The sequence below is a fragment of the Corella eumyota genome, chromosome 3, assembly GCF_963082875.1.
Source record: "Corella eumyota chromosome 3, kaCorEumy4.1, whole genome shotgun sequence".
NCBI lineage: Eukaryota > Metazoa > Chordata > Ascidiacea > Phlebobranchia > Corellidae > Corella > Corella eumyota.
Window position 1 is genome coordinate 16,782,962 of NC_137492.1, and position 16,247 is coordinate 16,799,208.

A 16,247-nucleotide genomic window follows, 5' to 3' on the forward strand; every position below is an offset into this window, starting at 1 on the left:
TACTCAACCTAATAAAACAACTAGTGCGCCCTTATATGGCAATTTTAAATGGCCAAAAACAAACCTATTTGCGTGTAATGCTTTTCAAATGATGTATTGCCTATCTGCTATACGTTTTGGCTTTTGTTTTATTCAATTAAATATTTATAAACTGCCAAAGCGAACATGAAATTGCGTGAGCTTACAGCTAAAAATATTCGTTCATCAAATTGAAAAGCGATATTGCTCTTTTGACCGCATTATACTACTGTACTGTAACACGAGGAAGGCCAAAACCAATTGGCCGTATTTCCTGTGCTATCATCAGATCATGCAAAAAACATCCTTGTACCATATGTTCAGTTGATTTTGAAGGGCGAAAAACAACTGCTTGACTAATAGGAAAAACGTTAAACCGCCTTTTCGCTACAGCAAAACACTTTACGCATCTTTTTACTGCCTGTACAAATAAACTACATACTCGGACCGCAGTGCGCTAATGAAAGACACCCGAACTAAAACGTAAACAAAACAACAAAAGGTGCGCTGTGTCGTTCCAACATGACGTCACAATTGGTTTAAAGCGTAGGGGAAATAGGAAACCTACGCAACACTTGGAATCTGGTTATTAGCAGACTTTATATGGCCTAATTTAAATGGTTATTTACACGAAAATGACTTTTAATTTCTCAGTATATATTTTTATAGTTAAATTTTAAAAGCGGAAACTGGCCATATGCGAAACTTTAAAAAAAATTTGCCGACCAAATTTTTCACGCGCGCTACGTTATTTGAAAATCCATATTACGCGTTAAATTACCCGTGAAAAGACCGAATCTTAATACGAAATATCTACACAGAATTTCGATAGTCTTATCTATATAGCCACGGGACAGGTAAACATAACAAAAAAGGTCGCTTTTATTCTTGCTTACCTTTATGACATTAAACATTTTCAACCTTATATCCTGTGCTACATTTAATTTTAAGGCGAAAAAATGTGATTTTGCGGTCACCTTTCGTAAACGTGTGGCATATGTTACCTGTTCCGCGAAAACGATAGTAAATTATAAAAAATAAAATTAATTTTCATACCCGTTTGTTAACACGTTTTTATGTGTGTACAAATGTCCTTAAATAGCGATATAATTTGTCATTTGATGTAAATTTAAATAAACGAGTTTATGAGTAGGCTGCATTTTTGCTAACCCAAAACAGTACCACGCAAAAACTAGTTCTTAACAAACTATACCATTCTAGCAATAGTATCTGCATGTTTTAAAAGAAATCCTTTTACTAAAGTAGCAGCTGAAACTTACTTAAAACTTAAAACATAACCTGATATCTTTGACCTAAGATCTTAACAATTAGACTTTTTCTGTCAACCTGTTGCAGCTGTCTCGCGTTGTGACCATCTTATTTTTCTACTCGGGTTTCAGTGTTTGTAATCGTAAAACTACAATATAAACAGTTCGTGGAAATTGTCTTATGCTTTGGTAAAATATTTTTAGTGTGTTTACGGTAATCGCAAGTTTTTTTGCGATTAAATGCCTAATAAACTGTATTTACATGCCTTATATATAACAAAACGTTTAAATTATAATGTATTAAATGATTTGATGTGAACCTATTTTCCTAATTTTAGTTTTTTACGTTGCATGTTACTTCGTTTTAAAGTAACATAATATTTATAATCTTAAGATTTAATATAGATTTAGCTAAATTGGCATAACGCCACTGGATACATAAACATATTTTGGGGAAAAAGGATTGTTTTTGCTCTTTTTCGCCCACTAACGTAAAAAAATAGGAATCTAAACGAGCACGTGCTCACTCACGTTTTGTTTGTTATTGTTTTGCACTAAAATAGTTTTAAAACTGATTTTGTTGCTAAATGTTTTTATTATTTGCAGCTAAAAGTTTTTAAAGCAATAACTATATAGTCGATGAAAGACGATGATATATTAAAAGTTGTTTTTTATTGTGACTGGGCATTGGTATGTTAGTTACAAAACTTTTTTTATAAATGTGTTGTTTACAAATTGGTATCTACATATAGGCCGACATGCCTAGGCTTTAGTGTTTAATTAATATATATATATATATATATAATCAGATATTGTAAATAATTATAAATATTTCAATTTGCTAATGGTTATATTGCAGTATGCTTATATTAAATTTAATTGTTCCAAAATTTAACCATTTTTAATTACTTTTTTGATACAAAGGTAAATACAATATATTTAATAAATTTTGTAACTTTTTTGTTAACAAAAGTTTTAAAATGTTTTTGGTTGGGTTAACTGGGGGTATTGCATCAGGAAAATCGACGGTTTCAAAAATGCTAAATAATTTGGGATGTGTAATAATTGATGCAGACCAAATTGCAAAAGATATTATGTTAGTAGGAGAACCTGCATACAAAAAGACAATTAAGATTTTTGGAGATCAGATTTTAAACGACGATAAAACAATTAACAGAGATATTCTGGGTGCCATTATTTTCAATGATACTCAAAGTCAAAAGAAACTAAATTCTATAACACACCCAAAAATCGCCAAAATAATGTTTTGGAAAATAGTGAAAAATTTCCTAAAGGGCAAAAGATATCTAATATTGGATGTTCCTCTTTTAATTGAATCGAAATTTTGGTTAAAACTTGTAAAATATGTGGTGGTTGTTGATTGTAATATTGACATACAGTTGCAAAGGCTTATAAAAAGAAACAACTACTCCAAAGAGGAAGCTGAAAGTCGCATTAACAGCCAAATGAAATTATCTGAAAAGAAAAAATTTGCAACAAATGTTATCGATAATAATTTTTCGTTTTTCGACACAAAAAATCAGGTTGGCAAACTCCATAGCATGTTCAAAAAAACAAGGGGCTTTAGTTTTTATGAGATTCTATTGTGTGTAGTTTTGTTGTGTGTTTGGCTTAAATGTGTCTTATAAAAGTATAATATACATTATATTGATTGGGCTGTTTAATATATGGTATTTTAAGTAAATGTATATAAGTTATTTTGTAAATGCAAGCATTTTAAAATTAATATTTTTGTAATTTTTTTCGTTACTGATTTTTTATGGTACATGAATTTTATTAAAACTGTCAATAATTTGTGTATGTTGTTTTTATTTAAAGCCGATCGATATATTATGCATCAATGGATTTTTTTAACTGCAACCAAATGCAATTTATATTTAGGTAAAAATTTAGGAACAATTTTTAACGCTTGAAAATTTCTTGATTCTTTTTTATGGATGAAATTATTTTAAGTTATCATGATTCTTTGTTAAGAAAATCAGATCTTCATTTTCTTGAACCTGGAAATTGGTTAAATGATAAAATTATCAGTTTTATGTTTCAGTAAGTGTTGTAAGAAGTAATATTTTGGATTTAAAAATGATATGAATTTTTAGTCATATGTTATTTTGATATATTGTATGTATGTAGTTAATAAATTATAACTTTTAATTTTTTTAGATATTATCAGGAAGAATTATTTAAAGATTATTCTTCAAAATTTTCATTTCTTGATGCGGACATAGTTCAACTTATTAAATTTTCAAATGGTAAAAAAAATTATTTTTTTATTTATTCTTTTTGATGAATAAACTATAATATAAATCTTGATAAAGAAATTAAACAGGTGATGAAGTGAAGGCAATTTTATCTTCTCTCAATCTAGAGGAAAAAGATTTTGTTTTTGTTCCCGTCAACAATAATTCTGAAACCTCGGTGGCTGGTGGAACGCATTGGTAAGAATTTTTTTAAAACTATTCCTATAAAACATGTTTATATTTTCAGTTTTTGTACTTGATTTTTACTATATACACTAAATTAGCATCTATAATTCTGTTTTAAATCTATATAATACACATTCAGGAGTCTTGTAGTTTATGACAGAGACAAACAAGAATTTTTACACTTTGATTCTCTTACTGGAAAAATAAATACTGAAGATGCAAGTTGTGTTTGCAAATCGTTATCCAACATTTTAAAAGGTTGGTTTAATTTTTAGATTTTAAAATGTTTTTAAAATTAAGATTTGTGTTATTCTGTTTAAAAGATAAAAAAGCTGTTACCTTGTTAGGTTTTTACAATTTTTTTGCAACTTCTAAACATTATTTAAAAATAAGATAAATATATATATTTTAAAAAATGGGTTATTTTTGTTACTTATAATTTAATATGTTATAAAGCAAGAAAATTGGAACCAAAAAATATGAAAACACCAATTCAGTCAAATGGTAAGTTTTTGTTTTTATTATACATTAATTTAAAATACTTTATTATCTAATACTTTATTATATAAATTTACCAATATTACATTACTATGCTATGAAATGGGTAAAGGATTAAACAACTTAAAAAGGATATAAAATATGCATGGACTTTAAAATCTTTGTCATAGATAATACACTCAAAAAAATTCAATTTTAAATTGTCCAAAAACGCAAAAATTTTACTCTATAGGTGCAGTTTGTGGGCTGTATGTTATAAAAATAACACAACTTTTTTGCGAGGCAGTTATTGCTGGGCACACCATGAACCTTAATGTTCTAATGCCATCTAATATTAAACAAGAACGTTTTAATATAAAGGACTTAATTTTAAAGAAATCTAACAAATAATTTGAATTATTTATAGTACGGCATGCTGTATCATCATATTTGGTTATTGTTTTTTTAATACAACAAAAGAATTGAAAAAATTTAATATTTCTTTGCGCAATAATATTTCTCGATTTTCAAACAGTTCTTGATACATATCAACATGTTTTATGTGTTTTAAATAAGATAACCCTGATTTAAAATCTTTTAATCCTTCAAAGTGCTGTTTAGCTTCTTGTTTTTTGCCAAACATTTGCAAGCATAATCCTATCTGGACAGAGCACACAACTGTAGCATTTATCCATAGTGTAAGTTCTTCTTCGGTAAAGTTTTTCATTTTTTCACAATTATTTAAAGTCTCTTCTCTAATTTTTAGCTCCTTATAAAAGTAAACTAATGCTTCATCTAGTTTTTGAAGTTGTATATTGCAGCCCCCAAGAACACCATACAGTTGTACCAATTTTGTTATGTCCTCTAAATTATCCGAAGTAAAAAACTTGATATGCTTATCAAGTGCTAATTTATAAAATGCCACTGATTTTTCTGGCATTTTGAGTTTATAATAATATTCTGCAATTTGAGAGCAACAGTCTACAAACTCAAAAAAATTTGATTCGTCTATTGCTATATTTTGAAGAGCTTCTAAATTTTTTAGATAACAATCCAATGTATCTTGAAATCCACTTATATGAGCTGAATTGATTGCTAACATTTTATAACAATAAGCAACCTCTCTTTTACTATATAATGCAACTTCTTCATATTTTTTCACAGATTTTTGATAAAAACTTGTTGATTTTTCAAACTGGCCCATGTGAAAATAACAAAGAGCAATAAAGCTTAGATTGTAAGCAACTTTTTTAATATCTGAACTGTTGAGGTCAAAATTCTCTTGTGTAAAATCAATCGCTTTTTGAAAATGCTTTAAACTAAAATAACAATGTTGTTGCGATTTTACAAACCAATCGTTATTGTACATATCATCGGAAAAGATAATTTGATTAAAATTATTTACCTTTATACTTTTTTGAAACCCAGATATTGTTGCGAAACAAATTGCCATGGTAGTAGGTCCAATCGTCCCAACAAAATTTTCATCATCCATTTTCATTTTTAAGTAGTCGTGCTGACTTTTTTCTTTTGAGTAAACTTTTTGTCGAACTTCACATGATATTGCAACAGCAAATTCAAGTTTTTGTGCGTCTACAGCCTTTAGTAAACCCTTTTGAACAAGTTCTGAAATAATTTCAAAACTGGAAATTGATTTAAGATTGTGACTCTTTGCTATAAGGGATAAAAACATAGAAATAGTTCTATATATTGCTCTTTTTACATCAACTAAGCCAATCAGTAATATATTTTCGATATAATCTGTACAGTCAAATGATTTTTTAAAGCTTTGAAATTCTGTGGTTATTTGCTTCAAAAAATCTGTATTTTGCACCTGAAGACTTTGCAACTTCTCATCTGCTTTCTTTTTAAATTCTTTGTAAATACTTTGATCACCAAATACAAAGCAATTTTGTGCCAAAATACGTGCAAAATGGACACCGTTATCCTTGTCATTTTTATCATTCAAACAGTTTACCATTTCATTTATTGGTTTAATTAATTCTGACTTGCAAGGCCCTAATTGGCGTCCAATCGCATTTTTACTTGCATTGTCATCAAAGCCATCAGGGCAAATACCTAAAGGTAAGTAATCAAAGAACCACCTATTACTTATTGTTGGAATTGCTGCAAAAGGTATAATCATTTCTCCAAAATTGATTAAAATCAGAAGAACAATAACTGAAAACCATCGGAAATATTCTAAGATTTCTTGATAGTTTTGTTCATGTTGAATCCCTTTTTCTAAAATGATAACATTTTCAAAATCGGAAAATAAAGTAACTTCTTTACGTGCTAATGACCCCATTCCAATAAGAGCAAATTGACAAGGTGGTTTACCAAGAGCTTTAATTGAAACTTTTGACACTTTTCTTATAAAGTTTAAAAAATCTTCAGTCACATTCATTTGCATAAATTTTACTTCTTGTATCTTGAATTTCTCCAATAATAGAAATTTATCATTACTAATATCATCAGGTATTATAACCAAATTGTTTAGATTTGTATCTAACATTGTACGCATATTTTTCACCTCATTGTATATTTGATTTGATATTTTAACCAAATTCACATCTTCTGTGCATTTGATAATTTTAATATTTCACAACAAAGTCTTTCTAAATCATCTATAAATTTAGAGTTTGGGTTTCTTTTTATGGCAGCATGTAACAACACTGCACTCTGAAGCAAACTTATTTTGTTTGGAGATTTTTGCTTGTACACCATACCTAGTTTGTGAATTATAAAAGCCGAATTTTTTGGATTTATCTCTATCTTATCAGGTCCACAGCCTTTTTTTAACTTTTCTATTAAAATATCTTCATCAAAATCTTCTTCAACTGCCTTAAACTTGTCCATACTTTTAAAATGTTAATTTTTTGAAAAATAAGTTGTTATAATTTTAATTTCGTGTAACTTAAATAAGCAGCAAACTTTCAACTAAATTTGTTGTATAAGCTTAATTTAAATATAACTTAAGCATAACTTTCCAGTTAGTAATGATGTATTTACAATGAGTCAGTTTTTCAATATTTATTTTGATAACACTAATCCACAAAAGAGCATTTTCTCTCTCTTGTAAATTGCTTCGTAATCATTTAACTTTTAAGTGTTTGATTTTATATTTGGCCTGGGCATAGTGGCGCCTATAAAAGGTATGCGAGTCATTCAGCATACCTCAGCTTTTTCCTTAATACAAAATATTCAGCAAAAAAATTTCAATAGTTTAATTTTGGTAACATGTTTTATTTATTATATGCGTTAAAAAATCTCTTTATTATAGGCGTTTTTAAACAATTTTAAAACATTAAATGCGGGCAAATTGGTATCGCATTAAAAATTTTTATAAGCAACAGTTATAAATCATGTTAAGTTTTTATTGTTAATGTTAAGTTTTAAACTGGTAATTTTTATGCTTAGTGAAAATATATTATTGTGCTACCAAATAAGCGTGCCTATTTATAAAAAGCGCTTGGTTAAGTTATATTTTACTGAATTATTTACAATTAAAATCAAACCAAGTTTAAAGGATTTAATTCTACTATGTATAAAAAAGCAATAAGAGTTTTACAATCTTTTTTAATTACTAGAAAACTTAGTTTATTAAGGTTAAATATATAACTTTTTGTAATTAACAAGTTCTAACAATATATAGTGCTTTGATGCCGTCTAATATTAATTATCAACGCTTTTATATTATAAACCTAATTCGAAAAAATCGAACAAGTTTATATAAATGTTTTCATGCCATGCTGTTTTACACTTTTGGTATTATTTTTTTAATATGACAAAGGAATTAAAATAATTAAACATTTCCTTTTGTTTTAAAGTTTTTCGGTTCTCAAACAGTTCTTGATACATACCATTGTATTTTAAATAAGAAAACCCTTGGAACTTCATATTTTTTACTCTTTTAAAGTACTGTTCAGCTTCTAGTTTTCTGCCCAATATTCCCAAGCAACACCCTAGTTGGGCATAACAAAGAGTTGTAGAATTTTTCCATTGTGTTAGTTCTTTTTCTGTAAAGTTTTTAATTTGTTCACAATTATTTAAAGTCTCTTCTCTGATTTTAAGTTCACTTTGAAAGCAATCTAAAGCTTTCTCTTGTTTTTGAACTTGAGTGTAACAACCCCCAAGAACACTATAGAGTTGTACCAATTGTGTTATTTCTTCTAAATTATCTGAAGTAAAAAACTTGATATGTTTATCAAGTGCTAATTTAGAAAATGCCAATGATTTTTCTGGCATATTAAGTGTATGATAACATCCTGTAATCTGAGAGCAGCAGTTTACATACTTATCAAAATTTGATTTGTCTATTTCTATATTTTGGAGAGCTTCTAAATTTTTTAGATAATAATCCAATGCATTTTTAAATCCACTTATGTGTGCTTCATTGATTCCTAACATGTTATAACAATTAGCAACCTCTATACTATATAGTGCAACTTGTTCATATTTTTTTACAGATTTTAGATAAAAGATTTTTGATTTTTCAAACTGGCCCATGTTAAAATAACAAAGAGCAATAAAGCTCAGATTGTAAGCAACTTCTTTAATATCTGAACTCTTGAGGTCAAAATTCTCTTGTGTAAAATCAATCGCTTTTTGATAATGCTTTAAACCAAAATAACAATGTTGTTGTGACTTAAGAAACCAATTGTGATTGTACATATCATCGGAAAAGATAATTTGACCAAAATTATTTACCTTTATACTTTTTTGAAACCCAGATATTGTTGCAAAACAAATTGCCATGCTAGTAGGTCCAATCGTCCCAACAAAATTTTCATCATCCATTTTCATTTTTAAGTAGTCGTGCTGACTTTTTTCTTTTGAGTAAACTTTTTGTCGAACTTCACATGAAATTGCAACAGCAAATTCAAGTTTTTGTGCATCTTCAGCCTTAAGTAAACCCTTTTGAACCAGTTCTGATATAATTTCAAAACTAGAAATTGATTTAAGATTGTGACTCTTTGCTATAAGGGATAAAAACATAGAAATAGTTCTATATATTGCTCTTTTTACATCAACTAAGCCAACCAGTAATATATTTTCGATATAATCTATACAGTCAAATGATTTTTTAAAGCTTTGAAATTCTGTGGTTATTTGCTTCAAAAAATCTGTATTTTGCACCTGAAGACTTTGCAACTTCTCATCTGCTTTCTCTTTAAATTGTTTGTAAATACTTTGATCACCAAATACAAAGCAATTTTGTGCCAAAATACTTGCAAAATGGACACCATTATCCTTATCGTTTTTATCATCCAAACAGTTTACCATTTCATTTATTGGTTTAATTAATTCTGACTTGCAAGGCCCTAATTGGCGTCCAATCGCATTTTTACTTGCATTGCCATCAAAGCCATCAGGGCAAATACCTAAAGGTAAGTAATCAAAGAACCACTTATTACTTATTGTTGGAATTGCTGCAAAAGGTATAATCATTTCTCCAAAATTGATTAAAAGTAAAAGCACAATAACTGAAAACCATCGGAAATATTCTAAGATTTCTTGATAGTTTTGTTCATGTTGAATCCCTTCTTCTAAAATGATAACATTTTCAAAATCGGAAAATAGAGTAACTTCCTTACGTGCTAGTGACCCCATTCCAATAAGAGCAAACTGGCAAGGTGGTTTACCAAGAGTTTCAATTGAAACTTTTGACACTTTTCTTATAATGTTTAAGAAATCTTCAGTCACATTCATTTGCATATCTTTTACTTCTTGTATTTTTAATGTTCTCATTCTTTTAAAATCATTATTTTTGATATCATTAGGTAATTTTACTAAATTGTTAAGATTATTTTCTAATTTGGTTCGCATATTTTTTACTTCGTCGTATATTTGATTTGATATTTTAACCAAATTCACATCTTGCTTTTGTGCTTTTGAAAATTTCAATATTTCACAACAAAGTCTTTCTAAATCATCTATAAATTTAGTGTTTGGGTTTCTTTTTATGGCAGCATTTAGCAACACTGCGCTCTGAAGCAAACTTATTTTGTTTGAAGATTTTTGCTTGTACACCAAACCTAGTTTGTGAATTATGTTAGCAGAAGATTTTGGATTAATTTCTTTCTTATCAGGTCCACAGCTTTGCTTTAATTTCTCTATTAAAGCATCTTCATCAAAAACTTCTTGAACTGCCTCAAACTTCTCCATGTTTTTAAAATGTTTTTTACATCCAAAAGTAAATTGTTATAAATTTAATTCACTTTAACTAAAATTGGCAAAAACACTTAACTATATTTGTTGCAAGTTAAATTTAAATATTTTTTATTAAAAATTTGTTTTTTAAATTAATTTTATTTAAACATTTATTTAAATTGCAGTTAATCTACTAAGCCTAATTTTTCCATGTTAACAACTTTGTAAATATTTTGACTTCTACGTTTTTTATTTATTTTGTGGTTAAGGCGCAGAGGCACTTGGTACGAGTAGGCAAGCTGTTCTACCATACCTCAACATTTTGTTTATTAAACAATTTTCCGCAAAATATACTTATTTAATTTAGTAATATCTTTTCAACATTATATGCTGTAAATATTTTAGTAAATTTGTTTTTTTAGCTATTTTTATGACAGCTATTCGCGCCCCTAAGCCATATACCAACGCAGCGCATGTTGCGAAAAGTGCCGCGTAGTGGAATCGTTCCATGACGCATATAATTAAAATTTAAAATATTATCTCTACGAATGGCTTAAAAGGGTGCCTGCGTACTTTTTGCTTACTTAGCGAATTTATATTAGTTTAAAACTAGATAACACTTTGTACATGTGACGCTTGCGCTTGCATAACCGGCAGCGTGGTGTAAACCGGAAGCTTGGTCTAACCGGCAGCGTGGTGTAGTGGTAAGAATTCTTGCTACACCACACATGAGGTCGTGGGTTCAATCCCCACTGATCTCATGCTGTAGCGCCCTTGAGTGCTGTAGCGCCCTTGAGTATTATAGTCTCTATAATATCCCAAACTGCCACAGGCAACTCGAGACTGGGTCGGGGTAACTTATGTTACTCTATGTTTAAGTCGCGCATTCGACTTTCCCACATCAAGGATAAAGATATATACGAAAAAAAAAATAGTACAACTAGCTTATATTACCAGCTATGTTAACGTTCTTATTTTGTACCATTTGCCTAGTAACACACGTAAAAAACGTTATATTTCACCTGTTATAGTTTTTTGCGATTTTCAATACAAAAATCTAGTTTTTCTTTTATTTACCAAAGGCGCTGTTTATTTCCTTCTTTTACCAGATATTAAAAAATAAGAAGTTATAAACACAAAATTCGCACTCTCTTTTACGAGAAGCGCTTGCGATTTTTTTTACGGTTCTCTTTGAGATAATAAAAAGAAACAAGCTGCGTTATCGATTTTTTTGTTGATGGCGGCAAACCTTTGCCATCATAAATAATAAATTTTCTTAACAGAAAACGTATATTCCCCAGCTTTAGGCAATTTCGAGTCACAATTTATTGTAATTAATTTTTTATGAAGCGTACAAAATTTATATAAATTATTTTTCAAAATCACTGTGAAAAAATGTTATTGCGCAGCAAAAAAGAGGCCTATTTGTAAATAGCGCTAATGTAAAATTATATTTTAATAAAATATTTACAAATGTGATAAACCCAATTAAAATGAGTTTAATTTTACCTAATAAAACAAAGAAATAATAATACTATTGACAATTTTTTTGGAATTAATTTAATTAAACAGTCTTTTTTGGATTTTAATTGTAAAAAAAATACTACATATTACTTTTTTTTGTATACTCTTTTGTGTGTATTGTTATATTACCAAACCTAACTTATCAAGGTTAAAGATTACATTTTTTGTTGTATGTCCTTACAACATAAAGTGTGACCTGTATACTAAAACTTGTTTGAGTCTATTAAAAAAAGAACAAATGAAATATTAAAATTGTCATACTGATTGTCGAAAAAGCAAAACAAAAAAGCTTATATTTGTTGTACAAAAGTTATTATATAAAAAAGTTTTACAATAAACTTATTTAAAAACTAAAAATTACTTGAAATTTATAAAAATTTTAAAAAAATATTTGCTTTTGCTACGCTATTCAACAATCAGGGTGTATTAAGTTACACACCATAGCATTCTTTAGTTTCAATCAAGCAGGCTTAAAAACAAACCTTAGTGGGTCGTCGTAGCGTATCATAAGGTAACCAAGGTGAAAAGAAAAGTCAGCAGTTTTAAAAGGGAAGTGTAATCAATTTTTGCTTGCTATAATCTATTAGAATTAAAAACTGCAAATGGATAAACAATTTAGATATAGTAGCTTTGTTGTTTTTAAAGAAGATGTGTTGGCACAGCAATTAGAACAAAGTTGTGGACCTGATAAGAAAGAACTTAATCATGAACTTTCCGCTAAAATAATTCACAAACTAGGTTTGGTGTACAAGCAAAAATCTCCAAACCCAATAAGTTTGCTTAAGAGTGCAGTGTTGTTAAATGCTGCCATAAAAAGAATTCCAAAAAACTTGTATTTTAAAGATGATTTAGAAAAACTTTGTAGTGAAATATTAAAACTATCAAAAGCTGAAAAGCAAGATGTGAATTTGGTTAAAATATCAAATCAAATATACAATGAGGTGAAAAATATGCGTACAATGTTAGATACAAATCTAAACAATTTGGTTATAATACCTGATGATATTAGTAATGATGAATTTTCATTTATGGAGAAATTCAAGATACAAGAAGTAAAAGATATGCAAGACAAAGTGACTGAAGATTTTTTGGACATTATAAGAGAAGTGTCAAAAGTTACAATTGAAACTCTTGATAAACCACCTTGTCAATTTGCTCTTATTGGAATGGGGTCACTAGCACGTAAAGAAGTTACTTTATTTTCCGATTTTGAAAATGTTATTATTTTGGAAGAAGGAATTCAACATGAAGAAAACTACCAAGAAATCTTAGAATACTTTCGTTGGTTTTCAGTTATTGTTCTTCTGATTTTAATCAATTTCGGAGAAATGATTATACCGTGTGCTGCTATACCTTCTATTAGTCAATTTGGGTTTTTTGACGTTTACCCATTTGGTATGTGCCCTGACGGCTTTGGATTAAATGCAAGTAAAAATGCTATTGGTTGTGACACTGAGACACTTAAATGTGAACTTATTAAACCAATAAGTGAAATGGTAAACTGCTTGGACGATAAAAATGATAAAGATAACGGTGTCCATTTTGCAAGTATTTTGGCACAAAATTGTTTTGTGTTTGGTGATCAAAGTATATACGATGAATTTAAAAAAAAGGCTGAGGAAAAATTGCAAAGTCTTCGGCTGCAAAATACAGATTTTGTGAAGCAAATCACGATGCAATTCGAAGACTGTAATAAGGATTTCGGGTACAAAGAAAAACTTGAGAATATGATGAAATTGTCAATGGTTGATGTGAAAAGAGTTTTATATCGAACTATTTCTATGTTTTTGTCATTAATCGCCAAGAGTCACAATCTTACATCAATTTCCAGTTTTAAAATTATTTCAGAGCTAGTTCAAAAGGGTTTACTTAAGGCTGAAGACGCACAAAAACTTGAATTTGCTGTTGCAATTTCATGTGAAGTTCGACAAAAAGTTTACTCAAAAGAAAAAAGCCAGCATGATTACTTGAAAATGAAAATGGATGATGAAAATTTTGTTGGAACGACCGGAGCTACAAGTATTGCTAGATGCTTTGCAGCTATGGTAGGACTACAAACCAGTATAGAGGTAAGTGAAAATGGAAAAATCACATTTTCTGATCCTGTGCATGGCCGATTCAATATTCGTCAACAACATAGTTATTTTACTTTGAAACATTATCAAAAAGCATTGGATTTTACCAACGAAATGCTAGCGATTGGCGGCCTTAATGCAGAAGACATAGCTTATAATCTTTCGTTTATTGCCTCTTGCTGTTTTTCAATGGGGTGCTTTGAAGACTCGGTGACTTATTACAAAAAGTCTTTAAACAACTACGAACAAATTTCATCTGATCATGCTGGTATTCTAAAGTGCTGTAATCAGTTAGGTCTATGTCTATCTTTGCTTCGTAAGTTTGAGGATGCTTTAATTTATGAATTCAAGCAATTGGAGTTGCTTAAAATCGCATCTCCTTGTGAATTAGAAGACCTGGCTTTGTGCTATAATTCTATTGCTATATGTTACAACGCATTAAACAAACCAGCAGAAGCTGTCGAATACTACAAATGCGAATGTGAATTACGCCTTGAAATATCTAATACTGGGGGAATGGAAGAAAGGGCTGGTCTTGCTAAGGCATATGCTGCGCTTGGTGCTTGTCTAACTCAGGATCAAAAACTTAAAGAAGCACTCTCGTACTTTAAAAAGGAATTGGAAATACGAAACGAGCTCTTAACAGTTACTCAACATTTTGACTTTCCCACCAAGGCTTGTAACCTAAACATAGCTTGCTGTTTAAATAGATTAGGCCGAGCAATTGAGTCCATGCCTTACTTTAAAGTAGGTAGTCAACCTCTTTCTAAAATACAAGGTTCACATTCTGCAAATTTGATTCTCGATATCTTGGGGAATCGACGAATTACAGTTAATGACCAACCTCGTAATAATTTGTTAGAAGACTTGGACCGTATAAACGAATGGGAGGACACCTCGTTATTGTACCAAAAATAATTTTTTTCCGCTGGATGACAATAGAGGGCTTATATTTTTTAATTTAAAATAAATTGAGTTTTTGGTACCTTTTTTTTTGATTTTTCTATGAAATTTGTCAAATATTTTGTTTGATTGATCTTTTTTATTTAAAAATCATGCAACAATTTTATTTTAAAGTTTTATTTTACATTTTGAATAACAACAAAATTTGCACAAAAAAGTTATCAAAAAAGTTAAAATTTCGGTTTTGCTAATTCTCCGCGAGAGATTTTTTAGCATGACGTCATCAAAAACTTTTATGAAATGTTCGACAAATATTCTGTTATTTGATTGTGTTCTAGTACGGTATGTGTGTTCGAATTCGAGTATTTGTTGTTACAATTATGACATCATAGTCGAATTTTAAACAAAATGATTTCAAAATAAGGAAAATGTTTTGTTGTTAATTTTAGCTTAGAGTTTTAATTAAAAAATGTATTTTTAGGCTTTGAAAAATATAATCTATTGCTAATATAATTATTGTTAGAAAATATATAGTTTAAAGTAAGTGTTACTTGTCGTAAAATACACAAAAAATTGTTGTGAAAAAATATGTAAAAAAAAATCAAAAATCGAATGTTTAAAAAAACTTAATGTCAGCCTCTTCTGTAAGAAGCAAATGCATCAGTTGGCGGGCTTGTATAATAAACTTGAGTTTGCTGGGTGGATACTGATGCAGGTTGTTTGATTTTTGAACTAGGGTGGGTTGCTTTGGGCGGGTTCCATTTGCCTAAGTGTGGAAAAATAACAAAGTTTCGATAATTATTTTTTTAATTTTGATGTTCTCTTGTATTAAGAATAAAATGTTGAAAAAATTAAAAAGTGCTCGTCATTTAATATTTTATTTTTAATCATGAATAAACACATTATTTTCAAGCTTTAGTTTTTATTAATAAGTTGTAGTTAAAATTTTTTGAGATTACCAAATCCGGGGGGTGATTCGTTTTTTTGTTTGATGCATCCCAAGCATTTTCCCACTGACATTAAAACTAAAAATAAAATGTTTATTTTATTTATGTATAAATCATGTTAAACTATATAATATTATATTGTAGATTTTTTTAAAAACTGTTATTTAACTTAAATTATTTTTTTTTAATTGAATTTGATTTTTTTATATTATACTTACAATTCATGATAAATCAACCCATAATTTTAATCGAAAAAATATCCTTTTCTTAGTTTTCAATCGCACTTAGAATTTAATTAACGTCTGCACTTAGTATGGCCACGTATTATCCTAAGCTAAATACTGAATACATTAAAATTGTATTAAAGTTGTCAGATACTGAACTCTATTTATATATTAGATTGCTTTTTAAAAAAATCTAATGACTTTGCCGTTTATA

At 28.8% G+C, this 16,247-nt stretch overlaps 2 protein-coding genes and 1 long non-coding RNA gene across 3 annotated transcripts; 2 read left to right on the top strand and 1 right to left on the bottom strand.

The window, feature by feature from the left end:
• Window positions 1-2,266: 2,266 nt before the first annotated feature.
• LOC145745740 (dephospho-CoA kinase domain-containing protein-like) lies at window positions 2,267-2,942 on the top strand. Its single transcript, XM_082563893.1, has one exon. It carries the CDS (start codon window positions 2,267-2,269, stop codon window positions 2,933-2,935), a length of 669 nt encoding a protein of 222 aa, XP_082420019.1. The 3' UTR covers window positions 2,936-2,942.
• Window positions 2,943-3,209: 267 nt separating this feature from the next.
• LOC145745629 (sentrin-specific protease 8-like) lies at window positions 3,210-4,989 on the top strand. The gene is made up of 6 exons (XM_082563760.1): window positions 3,210-3,350; window positions 3,468-3,556; window positions 3,634-3,742; window positions 3,870-3,988; window positions 4,187-4,234; window positions 4,461-4,989. The coding sequence occupies exons 1-6, from the start codon at window positions 3,241-3,243 to the stop codon at window positions 4,616-4,618; spliced, it is 633 nt and encodes a 210-aa protein (XP_082419886.1). The 5' UTR covers window positions 3,210-3,240; the 3' UTR covers window positions 4,619-4,989.
• Window positions 4,990-15,000: 10,011 nt separating this feature from the next.
• On the bottom strand, window positions 15,001-16,160 carry LOC145745069 (uncharacterized). The gene is made up of 3 exons (XR_014281247.1): window positions 16,028-16,160; window positions 15,822-15,887; window positions 15,001-15,628 (listed from the first exon to the last, which is right to left on the bottom strand). It is a non-coding gene; the product is annotated as an uncharacterized LOC145745069 (long non-coding RNA).
• Between the last annotated feature and the right edge of the window lie 87 nt (window positions 16,161-16,247).

What these genes read in the sequence shown, in the direction of transcription:
- LOC145745740 (XM_082563893.1), top strand. Translation starts at nt 2,267, where the DNA reads ATGTTTTTGGTTGGGTTAACTGGGGGTATTGCATCAGGAAAATCGACG.
- LOC145745629 (XM_082563760.1), top strand. Translation starts at nt 3,241, where the DNA reads ATGGATGAAATTATTTTAAGTTATCATGATTCTTTGTTAAGAAAATCA. An exon ending in GTGGCTGGTGGAACGCATTG is followed by an intron (nt 3,743 to 3,869) that starts GTAAGAATTTTT and finishes ATACACATTCAG; the next exon opens with GAGTCTTGTAGTTTATGACA. An exon ending in GTTATCCAACATTTTAAAAG is followed by an intron (nt 3,989 to 4,186) that starts GTTGGTTTAATT and finishes TATGTTATAAAG; the next exon opens with CAAGAAAATTGGAACCAAAA.